Below are 16225 nucleotides of genomic sequence, written 5' to 3' on the forward strand. Positions count from 1 at the left end.
CAGCAGAGCTGAGCTCCGCAGGGAAGTCTCCTCTGGGGCCAGACCCCACTTCGCCATCTCCCTGGGCCACCTGAGCCAGGAGTCCAAGGGGCTTGGCTTATCAGCACTTTCTAGTCCTTCTTCCAGAAAAGGGACCCAGGGAGCCCTGGGTCTATACCAGCTGTGGCTGGGGTATGAGCCCAGGACAAACAGATGGCTAAACCAGGCCTCACAAGCCAAGGTCTGGGGACAGGGCCTGTAGGGGAGGCCAAGAGGGAGCCCTGCTGCACCCCTCCTCCCTGGCCCACATCTCACAGATGGGACTGATCTCAGGGACAGGGGCTGCTCCAGCCAGGGGTGCCTGCACAAGGCCTGTGCCCAGGAGCAGGACATACCCTTGGGTGCTCTCCTTTGCTGGACTTCCCTGTCCCCCACCCTTTCACAGGGGCCTTTATTCTTCCAAGGCTGGCTTTTGAATGAGTCTGGACAAGCCCTGGGAACTGGGCAAACAGCTCCTGTCTTGGGTTCAGCCACCAACAGTCTCTTACAGTCTTCTACCAAAATCTATCAGTGTTTGGGGCATATGCTCCGTAATGCCATCTGGCAGGAATGCAGACAGTGATTTTTCTCCACTGTGGAGAAAAAGCCTAACTTAAGTGAAAAGGAACATTCCTTTGTCCTTAAGGAAGCTGCAGGAGACATGGATACTCACCACTTGTGGAAAAATGTCCTTCTTTCTTAACCGGTTATAAAATGCTAACATGCTTTTGTCAGGCCAAGATATCAAGCTTTTTTTTTTTTTTTTTTTTTTTTTTTTTTTGGATTTTAGATTTACCTTTTTAAGTACAGTCTTACACATTAGCAGTCGCCATTGTTTCCCAGACTCTAGTAGTCCTTAAACACGAAATGACTGAATTAAACCCTGACCTATTTGAAAAACAAGTAATTAAGGATTACTTTCTAAATATAGGTACACATAAAAACCACAGATATCTCACTTTTTGCAGTTAAAAATCAAAAAGAGTTTTACAGGTCTTTCTGGGATCTTAGCACTTTTAAAAATCAAATTGGCTATTTTTCAGGTATGGATCACTTCAGGGTTTGAGGTTAAAATATCTATAAAGGTCAGATTGTACTAATGACAACAGAAACACCTGCCTGTGAAAGGCAGCTCAGATTACATCAGGGCAGAAAAAAGAAAGCAAACAAAAAAACCTCTGAGGCTTGAGGGTGTCCTCAAGAGACACCTGCTTTAGCGAGTCTACTTTATTCACCTCTGTCACTTTCAGAAAGCCTGAGAAATCAGCCACCACGTTCCCATGGGTGAGCATCGCACCTTTTGGGTTCCCTGTAAAGAGAAAGCACAAAAGGCAAATTAGTTGGAAGCTCAAGGGCCACTTCTTGAGAACAGTGCCCAAGTTGACAGCCCCAGACTGTTGGACCCAGACCCAGACCCAAGCCTCTGGCCTTCGTTGGCAGCCACTTCAGAGTCCTAGGCAGATGAATGCCATATCAGAGACTTTCATCCTGTAGACACTCAAAGCCCACCTTGAGACTCCCAGCAGCTTAAACCAGAAGGCAGGTGACACAGCCACACAGGCAGGGTGACTCAAAGCCTGACAGGCTGGTTACTTGTGGCCTGTGCTCCCTAAGGGAGCACAGGTTCTCAGCCCCCTGCCTCTTCACCCAGTATGTGGAGCTGGTCTCTGGGCTAAACAGGTCTAATCTCCAGAATCCAACAGCCAACTGTGCTAGCAGAGGACTTCCTCACTGCATCCAGCACCAGGAAAGGCCCCTGGGGTTAAGGCTAGGCTAGAGGTGCAGAGTGCTGGGGTAGACCCCCTGCTTGCTCATTGTCAAAGATGGGACATGGATATTCTTGCTTTATCTTGATAAGACTTCTCACTACTCCTTGTAGTGAAGCCCAGGTTTGTTAGAATGACTCAGAAGAGTCATTCTCTAGGTGAGGGACCCAGGGCGCAGGAGGCTGGGGAAGGAGGCCAGAGTGGTCACCATTTCACGTCAGGGTGGACACAACACAGGCCGCGTCTGGACACATCTGACTGGTCTCAACTCCCGGCCTTTCCCGTCAGTGCCAGCATAACATGGGGAAGCCATTTCTCCTCTCTGTTTGCTTACCTGTAAAATAGGGACAATGCCCACCTCATAGGGCTTTCATAAGGTCTAAGAATATAATCCATGTGCAAAAGATGTTATTAGAAGTTTCCACTAAGGCAGCAGATACAACCACTGTGAAACTCCAAAAGTGAGAGGGCAGACCATGTGCAAACTTACCCAGGAAATATTAAATAAACCAATATGTTTAACTTTGCAACCGTCGCCCAGAAAGAGGTAATAAAAGGACAAAGTGACTAGAGATTAAGAGAGTATTGTAGTATATGCCATAAAATTGTTCACTTTAAAATATTTAATAATGTTTAATTAAGCTATGTGAATTTTACCTCAGAGAGGAAGAGAAAAGAAGAAGGAAGAGGAGGAAGAGGAGGAAGAGGAGGAGGAGGAAGGGGAAGAGGGAGAGGAATGGATGTGTGAAAAGAATTTCTTCAGAGAGAGCTACGCAGAGTTTTTTAGCCCATCCTCTCTCCCAACTTGAAACCCCAGCTAACTCAGAGCTCAATCACGTTCCCTGCAGCTGGGGATCCTGGTGAGAAATGTGAAGAAGACCGTGGCTGCAAAAAAATAATAAATCCCAGGGACTGCATATGGAGTGGGCAGAAGGAACATTAGTCTGAGGGGGTGATGGCAAGAACTGTGGGTTAAAAAGGAATCTTGTCCACAGGCACAAAATGTAGAGGAGGGAGTGCAAAGAGAACTCCTAAGTGGCACCACCTGAGTGGCTCAGTCAGTTGAGCATCCAACTCTTGATTTCAGCTCAGGTCATGATCTCATGGTCTTGAGATCTAGCTTCACACCCAGCAGGGAGCTCACTTGAGATTCTCATTCCCTCTCTCCCTGCCCCCTCCCCTGCCCGCATGTGCACTCACACTCTATCTCTCACTCTCACTCACTCTCTCTTTCTCAACAACAAAGCAAAACAAAACAAAACAAAAGGAGAACTCCTGAAAGTGTCCGTGACACAAAGAGCAGGTTTTAAGTGTTGCCCCAAACCATCAGAGAACTTCCCTTTCCCACTTCCTTATTCTCCCTTCCCACTTCCACCTGGTGGGAGAGGGCTAAAAGCTTCATTAGCAAGTGGGAGGAGGAGGAGAGACACCAGAGAAAGAGAGGAGAGCAGACCACCAAGCCCACAGCCAGCCCAAGGTGCGGAGGGAAGAAGTCACAGGAAAGTGGACCGATTCACACTTTGGACTGACACTTGTAGTTGTGAATTAAGACTGTCTGTGACTTACCACCCCCATGAAACTGACCTGAGAATGACCATAAAAGGCATGAGGTGCGTATGTTTTCACCCCCACTGAACAACTTTAAAGGAACAGATGGAGACAAAGGTAAAGTTGCTCACATAATTATCTCCCATTAGGCCTGTTTGCTCAACTTACTGGGGCTCCATCTGCCAGAAACAGGAGCATCAGTAATGGCTCCATCTCGGTCTGACCAAGATGTGTGATGGGTGAGGTTGTGTCAAATGCTCTGGGACACACCCCAATACTGACAAATCACAGAGATGATTCTGGGGACACAGAAGGTTACAGGGTTTTAATAGATAACTATTAAAACATCTTTTTTTTTTTTTTAAAATGAAGAAGATGCATGGGATCTGTTTCACCTCTGCTGGTCCTTCTCTTAACCCAGCATCTTTTCTCAAACCCAACCCCATATTAAGAAGCGTCCCTGGAGGCGTCTGGTTGGCTCAATTGGTTAAGCGTCCAACTTCGACTTTGGCTCAGGTCATGATCCCACAGTCCATGAGTCTGAGCCCCAAATTGGTCTCTGTGCTGACAGCTCAGAGCCTGGAGCCTGCTTCAGATTCTGGGTCTCTCTCTCTCTCTCTCTCTGCCCCTCCCCTTCTCATGTGCTCTCTCTCTCTCTCTCTCTCTCTCTTTCAAATAAACATTAAAAAAAAAAAAAAGAAATGTCCCTGAATTGCCTCCTACATACAAATTCTACAGTCTCTGGGCCCACAAACAATTCTGAGAGTATCACCTGGGAATTTTCACCTGTGGATTCCCAAGTTCTACATGTTTCTAAAGAATAACACCAAAATACTAGATGTGAAATCAGAACTCCCACAAAATAGGGTCCACTACTATAGAACTTCAGATCTGTGAGGGTGGCTGCCTTGCTCATGCCTAATGTAACCTCAGGGTGGGCGACCGAGAATTTCAAAAGAAAGTTGTCTTCATTAATGAAAATTTTCTGAAACCTCCATTCAGTTCAGTTCGCAACACATACAAGGGTAGTAGTTACCCAAGTCTGCTTAGGCAAATCTTTTTCCTCTCCAACATGATGAGAGAGGTTTAGACCTTTTAGAAACAAATGATTTCTTGTAGGTATAAGTGAAGTTTCATAAACTTCTAATGAGCTAAAGGATTTTAAATATTCCCAGAAAAGGTTCAAATGATTTCAAGTCATCCCTTGACGTGGTCCCAAGGGACGAAGGAGAAGTACGTGTTGACAGCAAATCCTGGGAGAAGATGCAAGGTCAGAGTTAGGAGGCGGGAGGTCACTCTTTGGAAAGCTCTGTTTGCTTCTCTGATTCAGGACAAGTGCATGCATCTGACAGCAGTTTTTAAAAATGTGATATGGAAAATTTTTCAAGTTGCTCCCATGGAGGAAGTGGTGAGCATTCCTAGCTAGACCCATGGCAAAGTGACAGAACCACTGTTTGCTCTGTTTCTCTTACTATCTGGAGCAACATAAATGGCACCATCTTATCAACATGAGATCTACTGTCCATTCCCCACCTTCTACTCATAGGCTGGCCATCCCTTCATTTATTTTCTCTCCAGCTGCTGAAGGAAAAAAAACCTCTTAGTTTCAGATTCCGCGGATGTCACTTTGGCTTTAACCAGTATTCCTGGGCTGGCCATCCATGGCTGATCTGCAGAAAGGCATTTCACTAGCTGAAGGTCTGCCCCAGATGGATGTTGGCTCCAAGTGAGAGCAGTTATGGGGTGAAGCTGAGCTCGAGGTCTCTCCTGCAGGGGTGGGATGGGAGTGGGGCTGGGAGCAGTGACGGGCCCTCTGGCTGGAGGTTCCTCTGGCTGCTGGCTTCCACTTTCACACAAAGGTGGGTTACAAAAGACACCGGTGACAGAAATGCTCTGGAGGTTTTATAATGCGAATAGAGTGTTCATCTCCCTGCTAGAGGCTCCCAACTCTTCTTCAGGATTGAGTCCTACTTTCATCAACCCCATATCCACCAATTTTTTGAACAATCAGACTTGAGAGCTGGTAGAAACACAAATAATAACTATAATAGCAGCCAGGTACTGAAATCCATGACTGTGGGCACTGTGCTAGGCATCTCATACATACATACATGGTAATTCAGTTATTTCTTAAAACAGCCTATATTACAGATATCAGATGGCTTCATTTAATATTCAAGCAAGTTGAGGCTTAAGAGAGGTTAAGAAATTCTCCTAAAGCTGCACAGCAGGAATACCCAGATGTAGTTTTATGCATATGGTCACATAAGTCTTGAACTGAATGGCACAAAACAAATAGGTCAAAGAGAGTATTTTCCCAAGATCCCACTTTTGAGCAGCCACAGAGGTAAGGCCGATGGGCATTACATGCTCGGCTAAATGACTACAGATGACTGAGCTTTCCTGGGTGCCCTCAATTAGAACAGAAGAGATGCTCCAATTCCAGGGGCCTCTACCCACTCTTCCTCCCTTCTTCTCCAGGCAGGGTACATCTCGTTCCTGCTGTATCCAGAAGCCTCTTCTCTCCCTCAATCCACACCAGAGTTTTAAGGGCTCTGCTCCACTGAGCAGCACCTCCCTTTCCTCTGTCTCTAGTGGCTCTTTTTCGAAGACAAAAAACACTTTCAGGTGTTTCCATAACAAGAGCCCCCCCCCCCCCCTCCATAGCCTCTGCCAGCTCCACTCTTGGTCTGTCATTCCTTCAAAGCTAATCTATTTTTCACATAGATTCTCCCTTACAGCATAACATACATATGTGGTAAATTGCCCAAATAAGTGTACAGATCCAATAGATTTTTTGTTCCCAAAGCGAACTTACCTGGGCAACCAGCACCAGATCAAGAAATAGAACATCATGGGGCATCTGGGTGGCTCAGTCAGTTAAGCGTCCAACTTCAGCTCAAGTCATGATCTCACAAACTGTGGGTTCAAGCCCTGCGTTGGGCTCTGTGCTGACAGCTCAGAGCCTGGAGTCTGCTTTGGATTCTGTGTCTCCCCCTCTCTATGCCCCTCCCCTGCTTGCACTCTATCTGTCTCTCTCTCTCTCAAAAATAAATAAATATTAAAAACAATTTCTTTTTTTAAAGAACTAGAACATCATCAGCATTCCAGGGCAGCGTTATCCTGGACGGCAACCATTATCCTGACTTATAAAACCATAGACTAGTTTATTGTTCTTGTAATTTTATACCAAAGAAATCATGCAATCTTTTGTGTCTGGTTTCTTTCACTCAATGTACAGTAAGGGAGAGGATTCTATTGAGGTACACCATTCTATCGCTGATGGGCACTGGAGTTGTTTCCAGATTTTGACTATTCAAACAGCGATGTTTATCAACATTATGGAGCATGCCTTTTGGTGACATGGCCATGCTTCTTGAAGAAATTGTCCACATGTGCTGATGTGACATCCTCACCTCCCATTCACTCCTCATTCCACTGCAATCAGCTTCTGCTTCCAGCCTCCGCTCCATGATTAGCCTTTGCCAAGAGCACCAGCAGGCATTTCTGTGGTGGCATCCTCTGGGTATAGTTCAGCCACCAGACAACACTGACAGATTCTATTCACCTCTAGCTCAGCCTCCACTTGAAACTCTTGCCCTCATCATTCCTCTCCTGCCAGTGCTCCCAGGCCATGTTCCCAGACAGCTATTTCCTCACTCAACTCTCCTTTGAAGCAATATTTTCTTTCTTGCAGCCAATCCTTTGCACATGCTGTTCCCCATGCTGAGAATGCCCTTCCTCCTATTCTCCTCCAGCTACCAATCTTTCAGGACTCTGCTCCAGTGGACTCTGCTGGGAATCCTTTCTGTCCTGCTCTTCTGACCTCTTGGTGGCATAGTGCTCCATGCACTCTGGGATGTGGACTCTTGAGGCCAGTGACCACATTGTACTGAACTGCCCGGTAACATAAGCTGTGAGCTCATGAAGACAGGGGTCTGTCTTATCCATCCCCGTGACCTCAGCCCCTAGCACTAGGTCTGATGCATACTGGATGCTCCATAAATGAGCTGAATGAGTGAATCGATATAAGTTAGAAAAAGAATGCTAAAAGCATAGAGCTTGAGAAGGATATATTTAAAAAGATCGCTGTATTTTCTTCTCTGGGAAGAGAGGGTACATGAACTCATAGTATATATCTTAAGTATCACTCATGGCACCCAATTTCCCAAACAAGGCTATATTATACCCACAAATTCTCTTTGTGGGGGGTAGGGGCTATCAGATTCCAGTCCAGCTAATAGTCATTTTGAAATGAACAACGAACTATATACCCACCCAGTAGCCATCCCTGAGTGTAGACAAACCCCATCCTCTCACCTCCTGCAGGACTGTCACAGCCTGACTAGGGGTTCCATAGCACTGGCTTATTCTGGGGATCTCCACAGATGTTTCCATCATATAGCAAGAAGAAAATCTTCCCAGAATGATTCCACCAGAATCATGAACCAAATGTCAGGTTTAGATCATACATTCCATCTTTCCCCACTGAAAGAAGAGTGTGGGCCCCCGATGAAGCTGGGAACACAGTTCAGAAGAGAAGCTATATCCGGGGTTTGTGATGCTGAGGACAGGCAGGGCTGATGTGCTCGAAAACAGGATGGCTACCAGAGGCACAGCACAGGCTCATGCTAATGCCAAGGAAATCCAAGTACAGCCGGGCAGGGTGATAAGAGGTCTTCTCAATCCCCCAGCTCTGCCCTCGCACCAGCAGCGCTTCTATCGAGGGAGGCTTGGGCACTAAATCACAACCTGTTTTCCTGGCTCCATATGACCATCTTCCACCACACAGAGCTTGGGCAGGATGGCTTAGCTTCCAATTGTGATTTCATGGTTTGGAAAAGCATGGGACATGAGGCCTGCCCTCTACACCTAGGTGATAGCACATTTCTGCTCCATGAAGTTCTTCTCCAGATATGGAGGCCAATATGACCAAGTGACTTATTAAAAGCCTAGGGGCACTCTTGAACATCAAGGGTCTAAAGGTAAAAGCCACGGTAGTAGGGCGCCTGTGTGGCTCAGTTGGTTAAATGTCTGACTCTTGATTTTGGCTCAGGTCATGATCTCATGGTTTGTGAGTTCTTTCTCCTGTGTTGGGCTCTGTGAGACAGTATGGAGCTTGCTTGGGATTCTCTCTCTCCCTCTCTCTCTCTGCCCCTACCCTGCTTGCTCTCTCTCTCAAAATAAATTTTAAAAATAAATACATAAAGGCCACAATAGTAACTTGTTTCCCAACCCAGGCTGGAGAGACATATCACCAAAATTTTACGTATGAAACTCATGACAAAAAAACAAAAAACAAAAAACAAACAAACAAACACCCACGTAAACCTGAAGGGCGTTTTTGAATTCTGCGTTGACTCTAGATGTCAGCTACTGGAGAGCAAGGACTATGCTATTTCTTTTCTGATAAAAATTAGCCATGGGGTGGAAATCCTCAAACCCACTGAGTTAATGGCAAAAATCCATCTAGATCTAACAAAGCCTTGTTTATCATGATCCATCCTCATGGCGGGTCTGCTTATGGGCCTGGGGAGGACCTGCCAAATGCCTTAGAGGCTGCATCTGCAGAGACTGTGCGAAGTTCCACTTTCACTGCCCACCCCATCAAGCGTTATCATCAAGGCAGGCCATCCCTCCAACCAGAAGAAGAAGGCTGGAAACTTCTTGCCCATTCAAGGCTAGGACAAGTGACTTCCCAAGTCAATAGATGAGATGGAGTAGCAGCAGAGGAAGAGCACTGGGCCAGGGGTTCTGGAAAAAGGGCACAAGTCCCCTGCTTCCACTTGCTGGTGGCATCCACTCATATAGCATCCATGCCTGCTTGCCTCACAGGCCGTGCTGAGGCCCCAGCAGCTCAGTGACTGGGGGGAAAAGGCACTGCAGACTGTGAAGTGCTGTGCCTGTGGCCACACCCCTCCTGTGCACCCTGCCTCCTCCAGGCAGCCTTCCTTGGCTATCCCTGCTGATGCTGCCCTATGAACTCCTCTGTCAGCACCAGGCATGGGGTGAATCATTTCTGCTTGTCCTCATCTGACATCCAAGCCCACAGCATACCAGCCCCATCCTTCAGAGTTTCTGCACTGCCTTTTTCCACACCATTCCCTCTCTGGCACTTTCAACCACCCTATCACAGGGAGAGGCTGGAGAGGAGGTGGCAGCAAGCCTAGGTGACTGGCTCCTAGCCACCAGCAACTGGTAGAAGTGGAACCCAAATCAAGACTTTCAGACACCAAACCCCACACTTTATCTGTGGTCCCTGACACAAAGGCCAAGTCAGGGCAGGAAGGAGAGTGGTGAGAGCTGCTTCTCAGCAAGGGATGATGTGACTCAGCTACCCAGCCCTCCTCTGGCCCCAGCTCCAGGAAATGGTCAGCCCCCACCCTGGACCTCGCAGTCCACACTATCCATGTCCCACCACCCATGCTGCCTCCTGCTGGGCACTGGGAGCCCATGGACTGGAATCAGGCATGGGACAAGGCTCAGCCCATGCCTCAGAGGTCAGGGGGGCACCAGAGACCCCTGCAGTCACACCACCAAGGCTGCCAGAGAAGGTTGCAGGTGGCCCCGGCCGGTGATCTGGGTGCCTCAGCTCACCTGTTGTGCCGCTTGTGAAACACACAATGGAGAGGTCACTGGGCTTCGGGGGCTGCAGAGTTGAGAAGAAGTGTATGTTAAGAGGACCCAGAGTGGCCAGCCAGGGCCCGAGACCCCTGGAATTCTCAACCAGCCAGCCTCTCTGTGCACCCCACCCACCACGAGTGGGTATAGAGTCGTGTGCCTGCCCCTGCCTGCAGCCGTCAGAAAGGTGGGCTGGCAGGTTCTCAGGAAAGAGGCTGAGGAAACTTGATGGGGGCTTGGACATCCATCTGTCACACTAATTTTTCACCTGGTCCTGCTGCCTCCCCAGCTTGAATCTGAGATGGGATTGGACTACAGTGGTCACATCTAGGCCTCTAACAAAGACCTCACCTTCTCGGTGGAGAAGTTCCATCCTGCCTTCCCACTTTCTCCCAAATGTTTGGGGTTAGGCCTGGGAACAGAATGTGTGGCCCAGGAACTGAGATTCCCACTGTGTCACCAAGACTGCTCTGTATCAGACCCTGGCCCTGGCCCAGGGCACAGAGTCCTGGGGTCACCAGGAGGAGCCTATCACATCCGCTTGTATGCAGAAGAGATGACATGAGTTGGGACTGAGGGACAAGCAAGATCTCTCCAGACAAAGGGAAGATGGGCTCTGGAAGAGGAACTAGCCTGGTTACTGGTGGAGGCATGGAGGCAAGGGTGTGCCAAGACGTTGGAGAATGGTGCTCCGAGGCTGGGGTATGGTATGAGGGAGGTGGGCATACACCAGGGCTGCCCATGAAGGGCTAATCTGCATATGAGAAAGCTCAGGGGCAGGTAAGAAGAATGGGAAAGTCTGAGCTGGAGGGAAGACTGGAGGCAAGAGGCCTCGTAAGCAAGCTTAAAACTCCCACATGGCTCTCCCAGGAACAGTGACCATCACTGGTGACTTGACCCCAGGAAGTATCACTCGGGGGTAACACACAGAAAAGTTCATGGGGCGCCTGGGTGGCTCAGTCAGGTCCAGCTTCGGCTCACATCATGATCTTATGGTCCATGGGTTTGAGCCCCGTGTTGGGCTCTGTGCTGACAGCTCAGAGCCTGGAGCCTGCTTTGGATTCTGTGGCTCCCTCTCTCTCTGCCCCTGTCCCGCTTGTGCCCTGTCTCTCAAAAATGAATAAACGTTAAAAAATTTTAAAAAGAAAAATTCACAAAGATGAACAAGGACAGCAGATGTTACAAGGGCACTTGGCCCCGGGGTTCACTTCTAATTCTGTTGCTTCTGCTGTTCACCCCATCCTTGTAGAGTTCACTACCTACAAGGGGAAAAAATAAGCCTTCCCAAAGAAAAGGCCTCTGGAGAACCAAGGGTAGTGAGGAATAGCTGCCCTTTTTTCTCCATCTTAAACGTCTGACTCCTGTTCCAGGTCCCTCTCTACACCCTCACCTACACAAGTCCTGGTTCCCTGAGTGGGTATTTCCAAAGCTGCTCACAGCAATGGCTTATTAACACAGGGGTGCTTCTCTGACCCCCTAGCAAGGCCCCGTGCATAGTGAGCGTGGTCTGTGAGGATAAGCCCCGCACACCATCAATAAAGACCTGCTGGCAGATGAGCTTACCACAGGGACATGATGATTCCGTTGGCCACACTCCTGGAAGAGAAAAGCATGATTTTTAAAATGCTCAAAAGTTCTGATTGATCAAAACAAGTGAATAAACAAAAAATCAAAATAAGCTTGGCATGGTGGAGAAACCACCTCCTGCCTATGTGGAGAAACCACCTGAGTGGCCTCTTCTTATATGCACGTCCAGGCCTAGGCCACCCCACACATTACAGACAGGGGCCTGAGGCCCAGGGAGAGATTAGACACTGTGCACGTGTACAACGGGGGAGACAGCTTGAGGTGCCCATCGGGACACATGCCAGGACAGAATGGCTAGGTGGCCTACACTTCCAGATAAATGGTCAAGGCTAGAGGGGCAGATGGGGGGTGTCAGCATAAATGTGGCCCCCAAACCATGGATGGGTACAACTGCCCAGGTATTACAAGTATAGTTGGTGACAGACAGGCAGGTAGGAGAACACCTGGATTGCTCAGGGGTCTACATCCAGAAAGGGATGGTGGGGGTGAGCTGCTACTGAGGTGGGCGTGAGGCCCTGGGGACCAGGATGTCCTGTGTCACTCTAGCAGGCCACAAGCTGCCACCAGCCTGATGCCTCTGGGGAGGTCATGCACAGAAAAACTGGTTCTGCTGGCTGCTGGGAGTTTGGGACACACTGAAGGAACCTCTCAAAGACTCCTGGACCTCATGTCTGTAGTATTGAGGCTCACACAGGCTGATGGCTAGCTGAAAACATGGAGGCTCCAGAGGCTATGTAAGTAACTCTGGGGCAGGCTGGCACTACCATATACCTATTGGTGCCTGTGTTATTCAATGTGCCAGCCAACTGAGTCTGTCACCTAGAGGATGCCTATAGGCACCAACCTCACCACCTGCCACCAGCCCTTGTAAAAGCCTGCCCTATCTCAGCCCTGACACCCTGATGGCCCAAGACATCCACCCCGGGGCATGAGAGGGGCAGATAACCAGCAGTCCTGGCTCAGCAGCCAACCAGCTATGGCCCAGTAAACAGCCCAGAAGCAGACACTCACCTCCACGGCCTGCATGGACTTAATGACCACCCCACACTCCTGCCCTCGGTCTTTCAGAGATTCCTCGAATGGTTCCATGACAATGATGAGCTTCAGCCCTGGAGTCTCCTTCCTCTCCACATGTTCTAGCAGAAGCACAGCCTTCTGAGGTTTATCCACGACCACGGTGCTGATGTCAGCTGAAGGGACCATTAGGAAAAGTCAGGCTGTGTGAGCACAGGCTGTGACTGTGGGTAGCATGTGCTAGGCAGCAGAGCCATGGGCTCTGTGTGCCAAAGCTTGTGTGTAAATAAATGCAGAAGACAGGCCATGTAGGCTATGTGTTGTACACAGAGGAAAGTGCATGGAGCTTAGGAGAAACAAGGGCAAGAGGCCAAGGAATGTCCTGGAGCAGATTCCAAGCATTCCTTTGCTCCAGGCTCAGGATCCATAATCTCAGGTCTGCTTGAGGTTATTTGCCACCACCACCCCGCTTCCCCCGCATCTGCCCTGAGCTGAAAAGTAAGCCTCAGAGAGTCGGAAGCCTGTGTGGAGGCTGCTGCAGAGGCTCCTTCACGGTAGCCAGGCCCTGTGGAAGGTGCCTTCAGGTGAAGTCCAACTGGGGAAAGCCAACTCAACGGCCAGATTGGAAAATGTTCTTTGAGAATGGAAGCAAAGTGCTTACTAGTATCAGACAATTAGCGTAAGCTAAGAGGCTGGGGTCCAGGGGCTGGCTGCCAGTGGCAAGAGGAGGCAGTGGTGACTCACCTGTGTTGATAATGTAGCGGATAGCACCAGGGCCCAGGGTGTCATATAGTGGGATCACCACCATAGAATACGTGTAGCAGGCAAGCTCTGCGATGATCCACTGTGGAGACACACAGGTGCGGGGTTGGGGGAGCACAGAGCAGATAGGAGGGCTGTACTGCTCTTATGCCCAGGCAACCAGGGTACTTGTTCTGGGTCTTCCTGAGAAGGTTCTGTTCTGGCCCTCTCCACGTTGCAAGGAATCTATGAGGTTAACTGGTTGCACCTGCTTCCCCACAGCTTTCTAGAACACGCATGCCCCAGGGAATTTGGGGCCTCCAAATAGCCCAAAGCCTATTTCTAGGCCTTGTGGCCTTCTTCCCTGGGTCTTTCTTCCCCATGGCTCAGGAAACACCTGTTTGTGGGGCTGGGTGGGGTGTAGATGGAGCTTGGCTGAGATGTCCACTCCTGATTAGGGGCAAAGTCAAAGGAGTCAGTGGTGGCATGGAACAAGTACATCCATGTTTTCTCTTGTCCTAGGCCCTACACGCAGTTTGACCAGGGCTGTTGTATGGTACCCAACCCCCTACTCTACTGAAACCTCTAAAACCAATCAAGGCAGATGCTTACCTCTGGTCGATTTTGTGCAAAAACACCAACAAACTGATCTGTACATGCTTTACAATTGTGTTGCAGAAGTCCGGACCCTAGATATTCAGCCCTGTCGGCCACCTGCACATGGACATGGGGAAGTGATGGAAAGCAAGGACTTAGCAGGGGAGGGAGATTCCCAGGTAAGGATTCCTACAGGTCTGAGACCTCCCTAAGACCCTACCCAGGTCGGCTGGAAGTCCTCTGAAGTTGCTGCTGGGACTCTGGCAAACAGGCCATGCAAGGAAACAATGACCCTCTAAGACCCTGCAGGGTACCCACAAGCCCCACAATGCCAGGTCTACATGGGTCCACAGGGTGGGGCCTGTCCTCTATCACTCACCTCCTGGTAGGACAGCCACTGATAAGGTTGCTTGGGCTTCCTGAAGCCAAGACAGGGTCCATTCCCTGCAGAGAGATAAGCAGGCCTTGTGCCAGGGAGGATGGTAGGGTGGGTGTCACCTGCATCTGCTCATCAGATAGGTGAATGGACATCCCATCCTGTGGGGTGGTCCATGGGTCAAGTGAACTGCCCCCAGATGCCTGTCTAACCTGCTGAAGCTGAAGGAGGCCTAAAGCACACAAGCATGACATGTCCTCAAGGATCAGGGAGGCCCTGGAATAAGGACTAACACAGTGCCAGTTCCCACCATGACCTGTGTGATGTAGCCTCAAAGGGACACAAAGATGTGGGGACTATGAGGCAGAGATGGAGAGTTGCCTCTCTGTGACCACTTCCTTTTGACCCATACCCTGGATCACCCAGACATCCCAGAGGCTCAGGCTCTGAACCATGCCAGCCAGAGGCCTGGCAGTTTGAGGCTTAGCAGGGGCTGCCCATGGGAGATATAAAATAAGGGCTAAGGAGTGCCTAGGTGGGTCAGTTGGTTAAGCGTCTGACTTCAGCTCAGGTCATGATCTTGGGGTTCATGGGTTTGAGTCCTGCGTCAGGCTCTGTGCTGATAGCTTGGAGCCTGGAGCCTACTTCAGAATCTGTATCTCCCTCTCTTTGCCCCTCCCTGGCCCACATTTTCTCTCTCTCTCACTTTCTCAAAAATAAATAAACATTAAAAAAAATTTTTTTTAACTATGAGCTAAGAGATGGTTTAAGGTCAGGCAGTGCTAAGGGCTAGAACAAAGCTGAGGTCAGCCCTTTGGCCACATAATGCAGTTACTTCCCTGAGTGGGAGGAGTGCCAGGAGTTGCTTTTCTCCTCTGAACCTGGCAACCACTCACCTGCCACGCTTCTGGTTCCCTGCTTGTTGGCTCACACCTTTGCACCTGCTCAACCCTTGGCAGGGCTCCTCCAGACCCTCACAGCCCCTCTCACCTGAGATGCTAAGCCCACGGCGGAACACCTCGTACATGGTCCTGGCATCATCATAATAGTGGGTGAGCAGCTGAGGGCCATCTCCAATCACAGATCGCCGGGCCCCGCCACTGTCCTACAAGCCAAGCACAGGCCAGGGAAGCTGGCTGAGGCAGGCATAGGCATCAGGGGAGAGCACCGGTATGCAGCAGGCTGTACACGGCGTGGATGCACACCAGGGCCACACAGTTGGGACTGGGACATGCTCTGTGTGCACTCACACACATGGCCTACACACACCTGGACGGTACACACACAACCTCTACACACACTCACACACATATGGCTGGTATACGCTTGACCTATATGCAGCTACACTCAAACACAGTTGGCTCACATACACAGGCCCAGTACACTGGTCTCCCATACATGCACACAGCACCTAAACACTGAGTGAGCTCACACAAAATGTCCATAATTTCAGTGACTGTTCAAATATACCTATGGTTCATTCATACAATGGAATGGTGAGTGTTGGCTAGAGTCAGGCTACCCTCTGGCATCAGGATCAGCCTGGAAAGGTGGCCTTCATCCCATCATCTGTTGCTGCTGTACCCCTAGGTTAAGAAAAATTTGGGTGCCATCCATCATTCACATAATAGCGTGAATTAGTTTGAATACTGGCTAAAGGTGCCTGTCCAGGAACACTCCTGCCCATGCCACATGACCCTTCTACGGCACGAATTCACCCTGTGTCTGCTTACTACTAAAAACAAAAAATGAATCTATGCTGCTCCCTCCAGGATCCTGGCCCATGGGCCTTTGTCCTTGCTGGCCTCTCAAAGTAAGTTATAATTAAAATTACCAAATAGTCTGGTGCTTTCTCTGTGTCACCTTACCAAATCCTTACCACAACTCAGGAAGCAGATACTCCTTTTATTACTCACCTGACAGTTGAGGACATTGAGGCTCAGAGAGTTAAGAAACT

The 16225-nt window shown here is 49.4% G+C and overlaps 1 protein-coding gene across 4 annotated transcripts in view; it reads right to left on the reverse strand.

The window, feature by feature from the left end:
- ACSL6 (acyl-CoA synthetase long chain family member 6) overlaps window positions 1–16225 on the reverse strand; it is a 60328-nt gene that overhangs the window by 25401 nt on the left and 18702 nt on the right. For all 4 annotated transcript variants that reach the window (XM_043587113.1, XM_043587105.1, XM_043587122.1 and 1 more), the window contains 8 exons: window positions 15259–15373; window positions 14272–14336; window positions 13908–14009; window positions 13299–13398; window positions 12552–12730; window positions 11517–11549; window positions 9930–9981; window positions 1254–1327 (listed from right to left, as the gene is read on the reverse strand). In XM_043587113.1, the coding sequence (XP_043443048.1) occupies window positions 1254–1327; window positions 9930–9981; window positions 11517–11549; window positions 12552–12730; window positions 13299–13398; window positions 13908–14009; window positions 14272–14336; window positions 15259–15373 (720 nt within the window). The remainder of the gene's footprint in view (window positions 1–1253; window positions 1328–9929; window positions 9982–11516; window positions 11550–12551; window positions 12731–13298; window positions 13399–13907; window positions 14010–14271; window positions 14337–15258; window positions 15374–16225) is intronic.

The sequence above is a fragment of the Prionailurus bengalensis genome, chromosome A1 (assembly GCF_016509475.1).
Source record: "Prionailurus bengalensis isolate Pbe53 chromosome A1, Fcat_Pben_1.1_paternal_pri, whole genome shotgun sequence".
Classification (NCBI taxonomy): domain Eukaryota; kingdom Metazoa; phylum Chordata; class Mammalia; order Carnivora; family Felidae; genus Prionailurus; species Prionailurus bengalensis.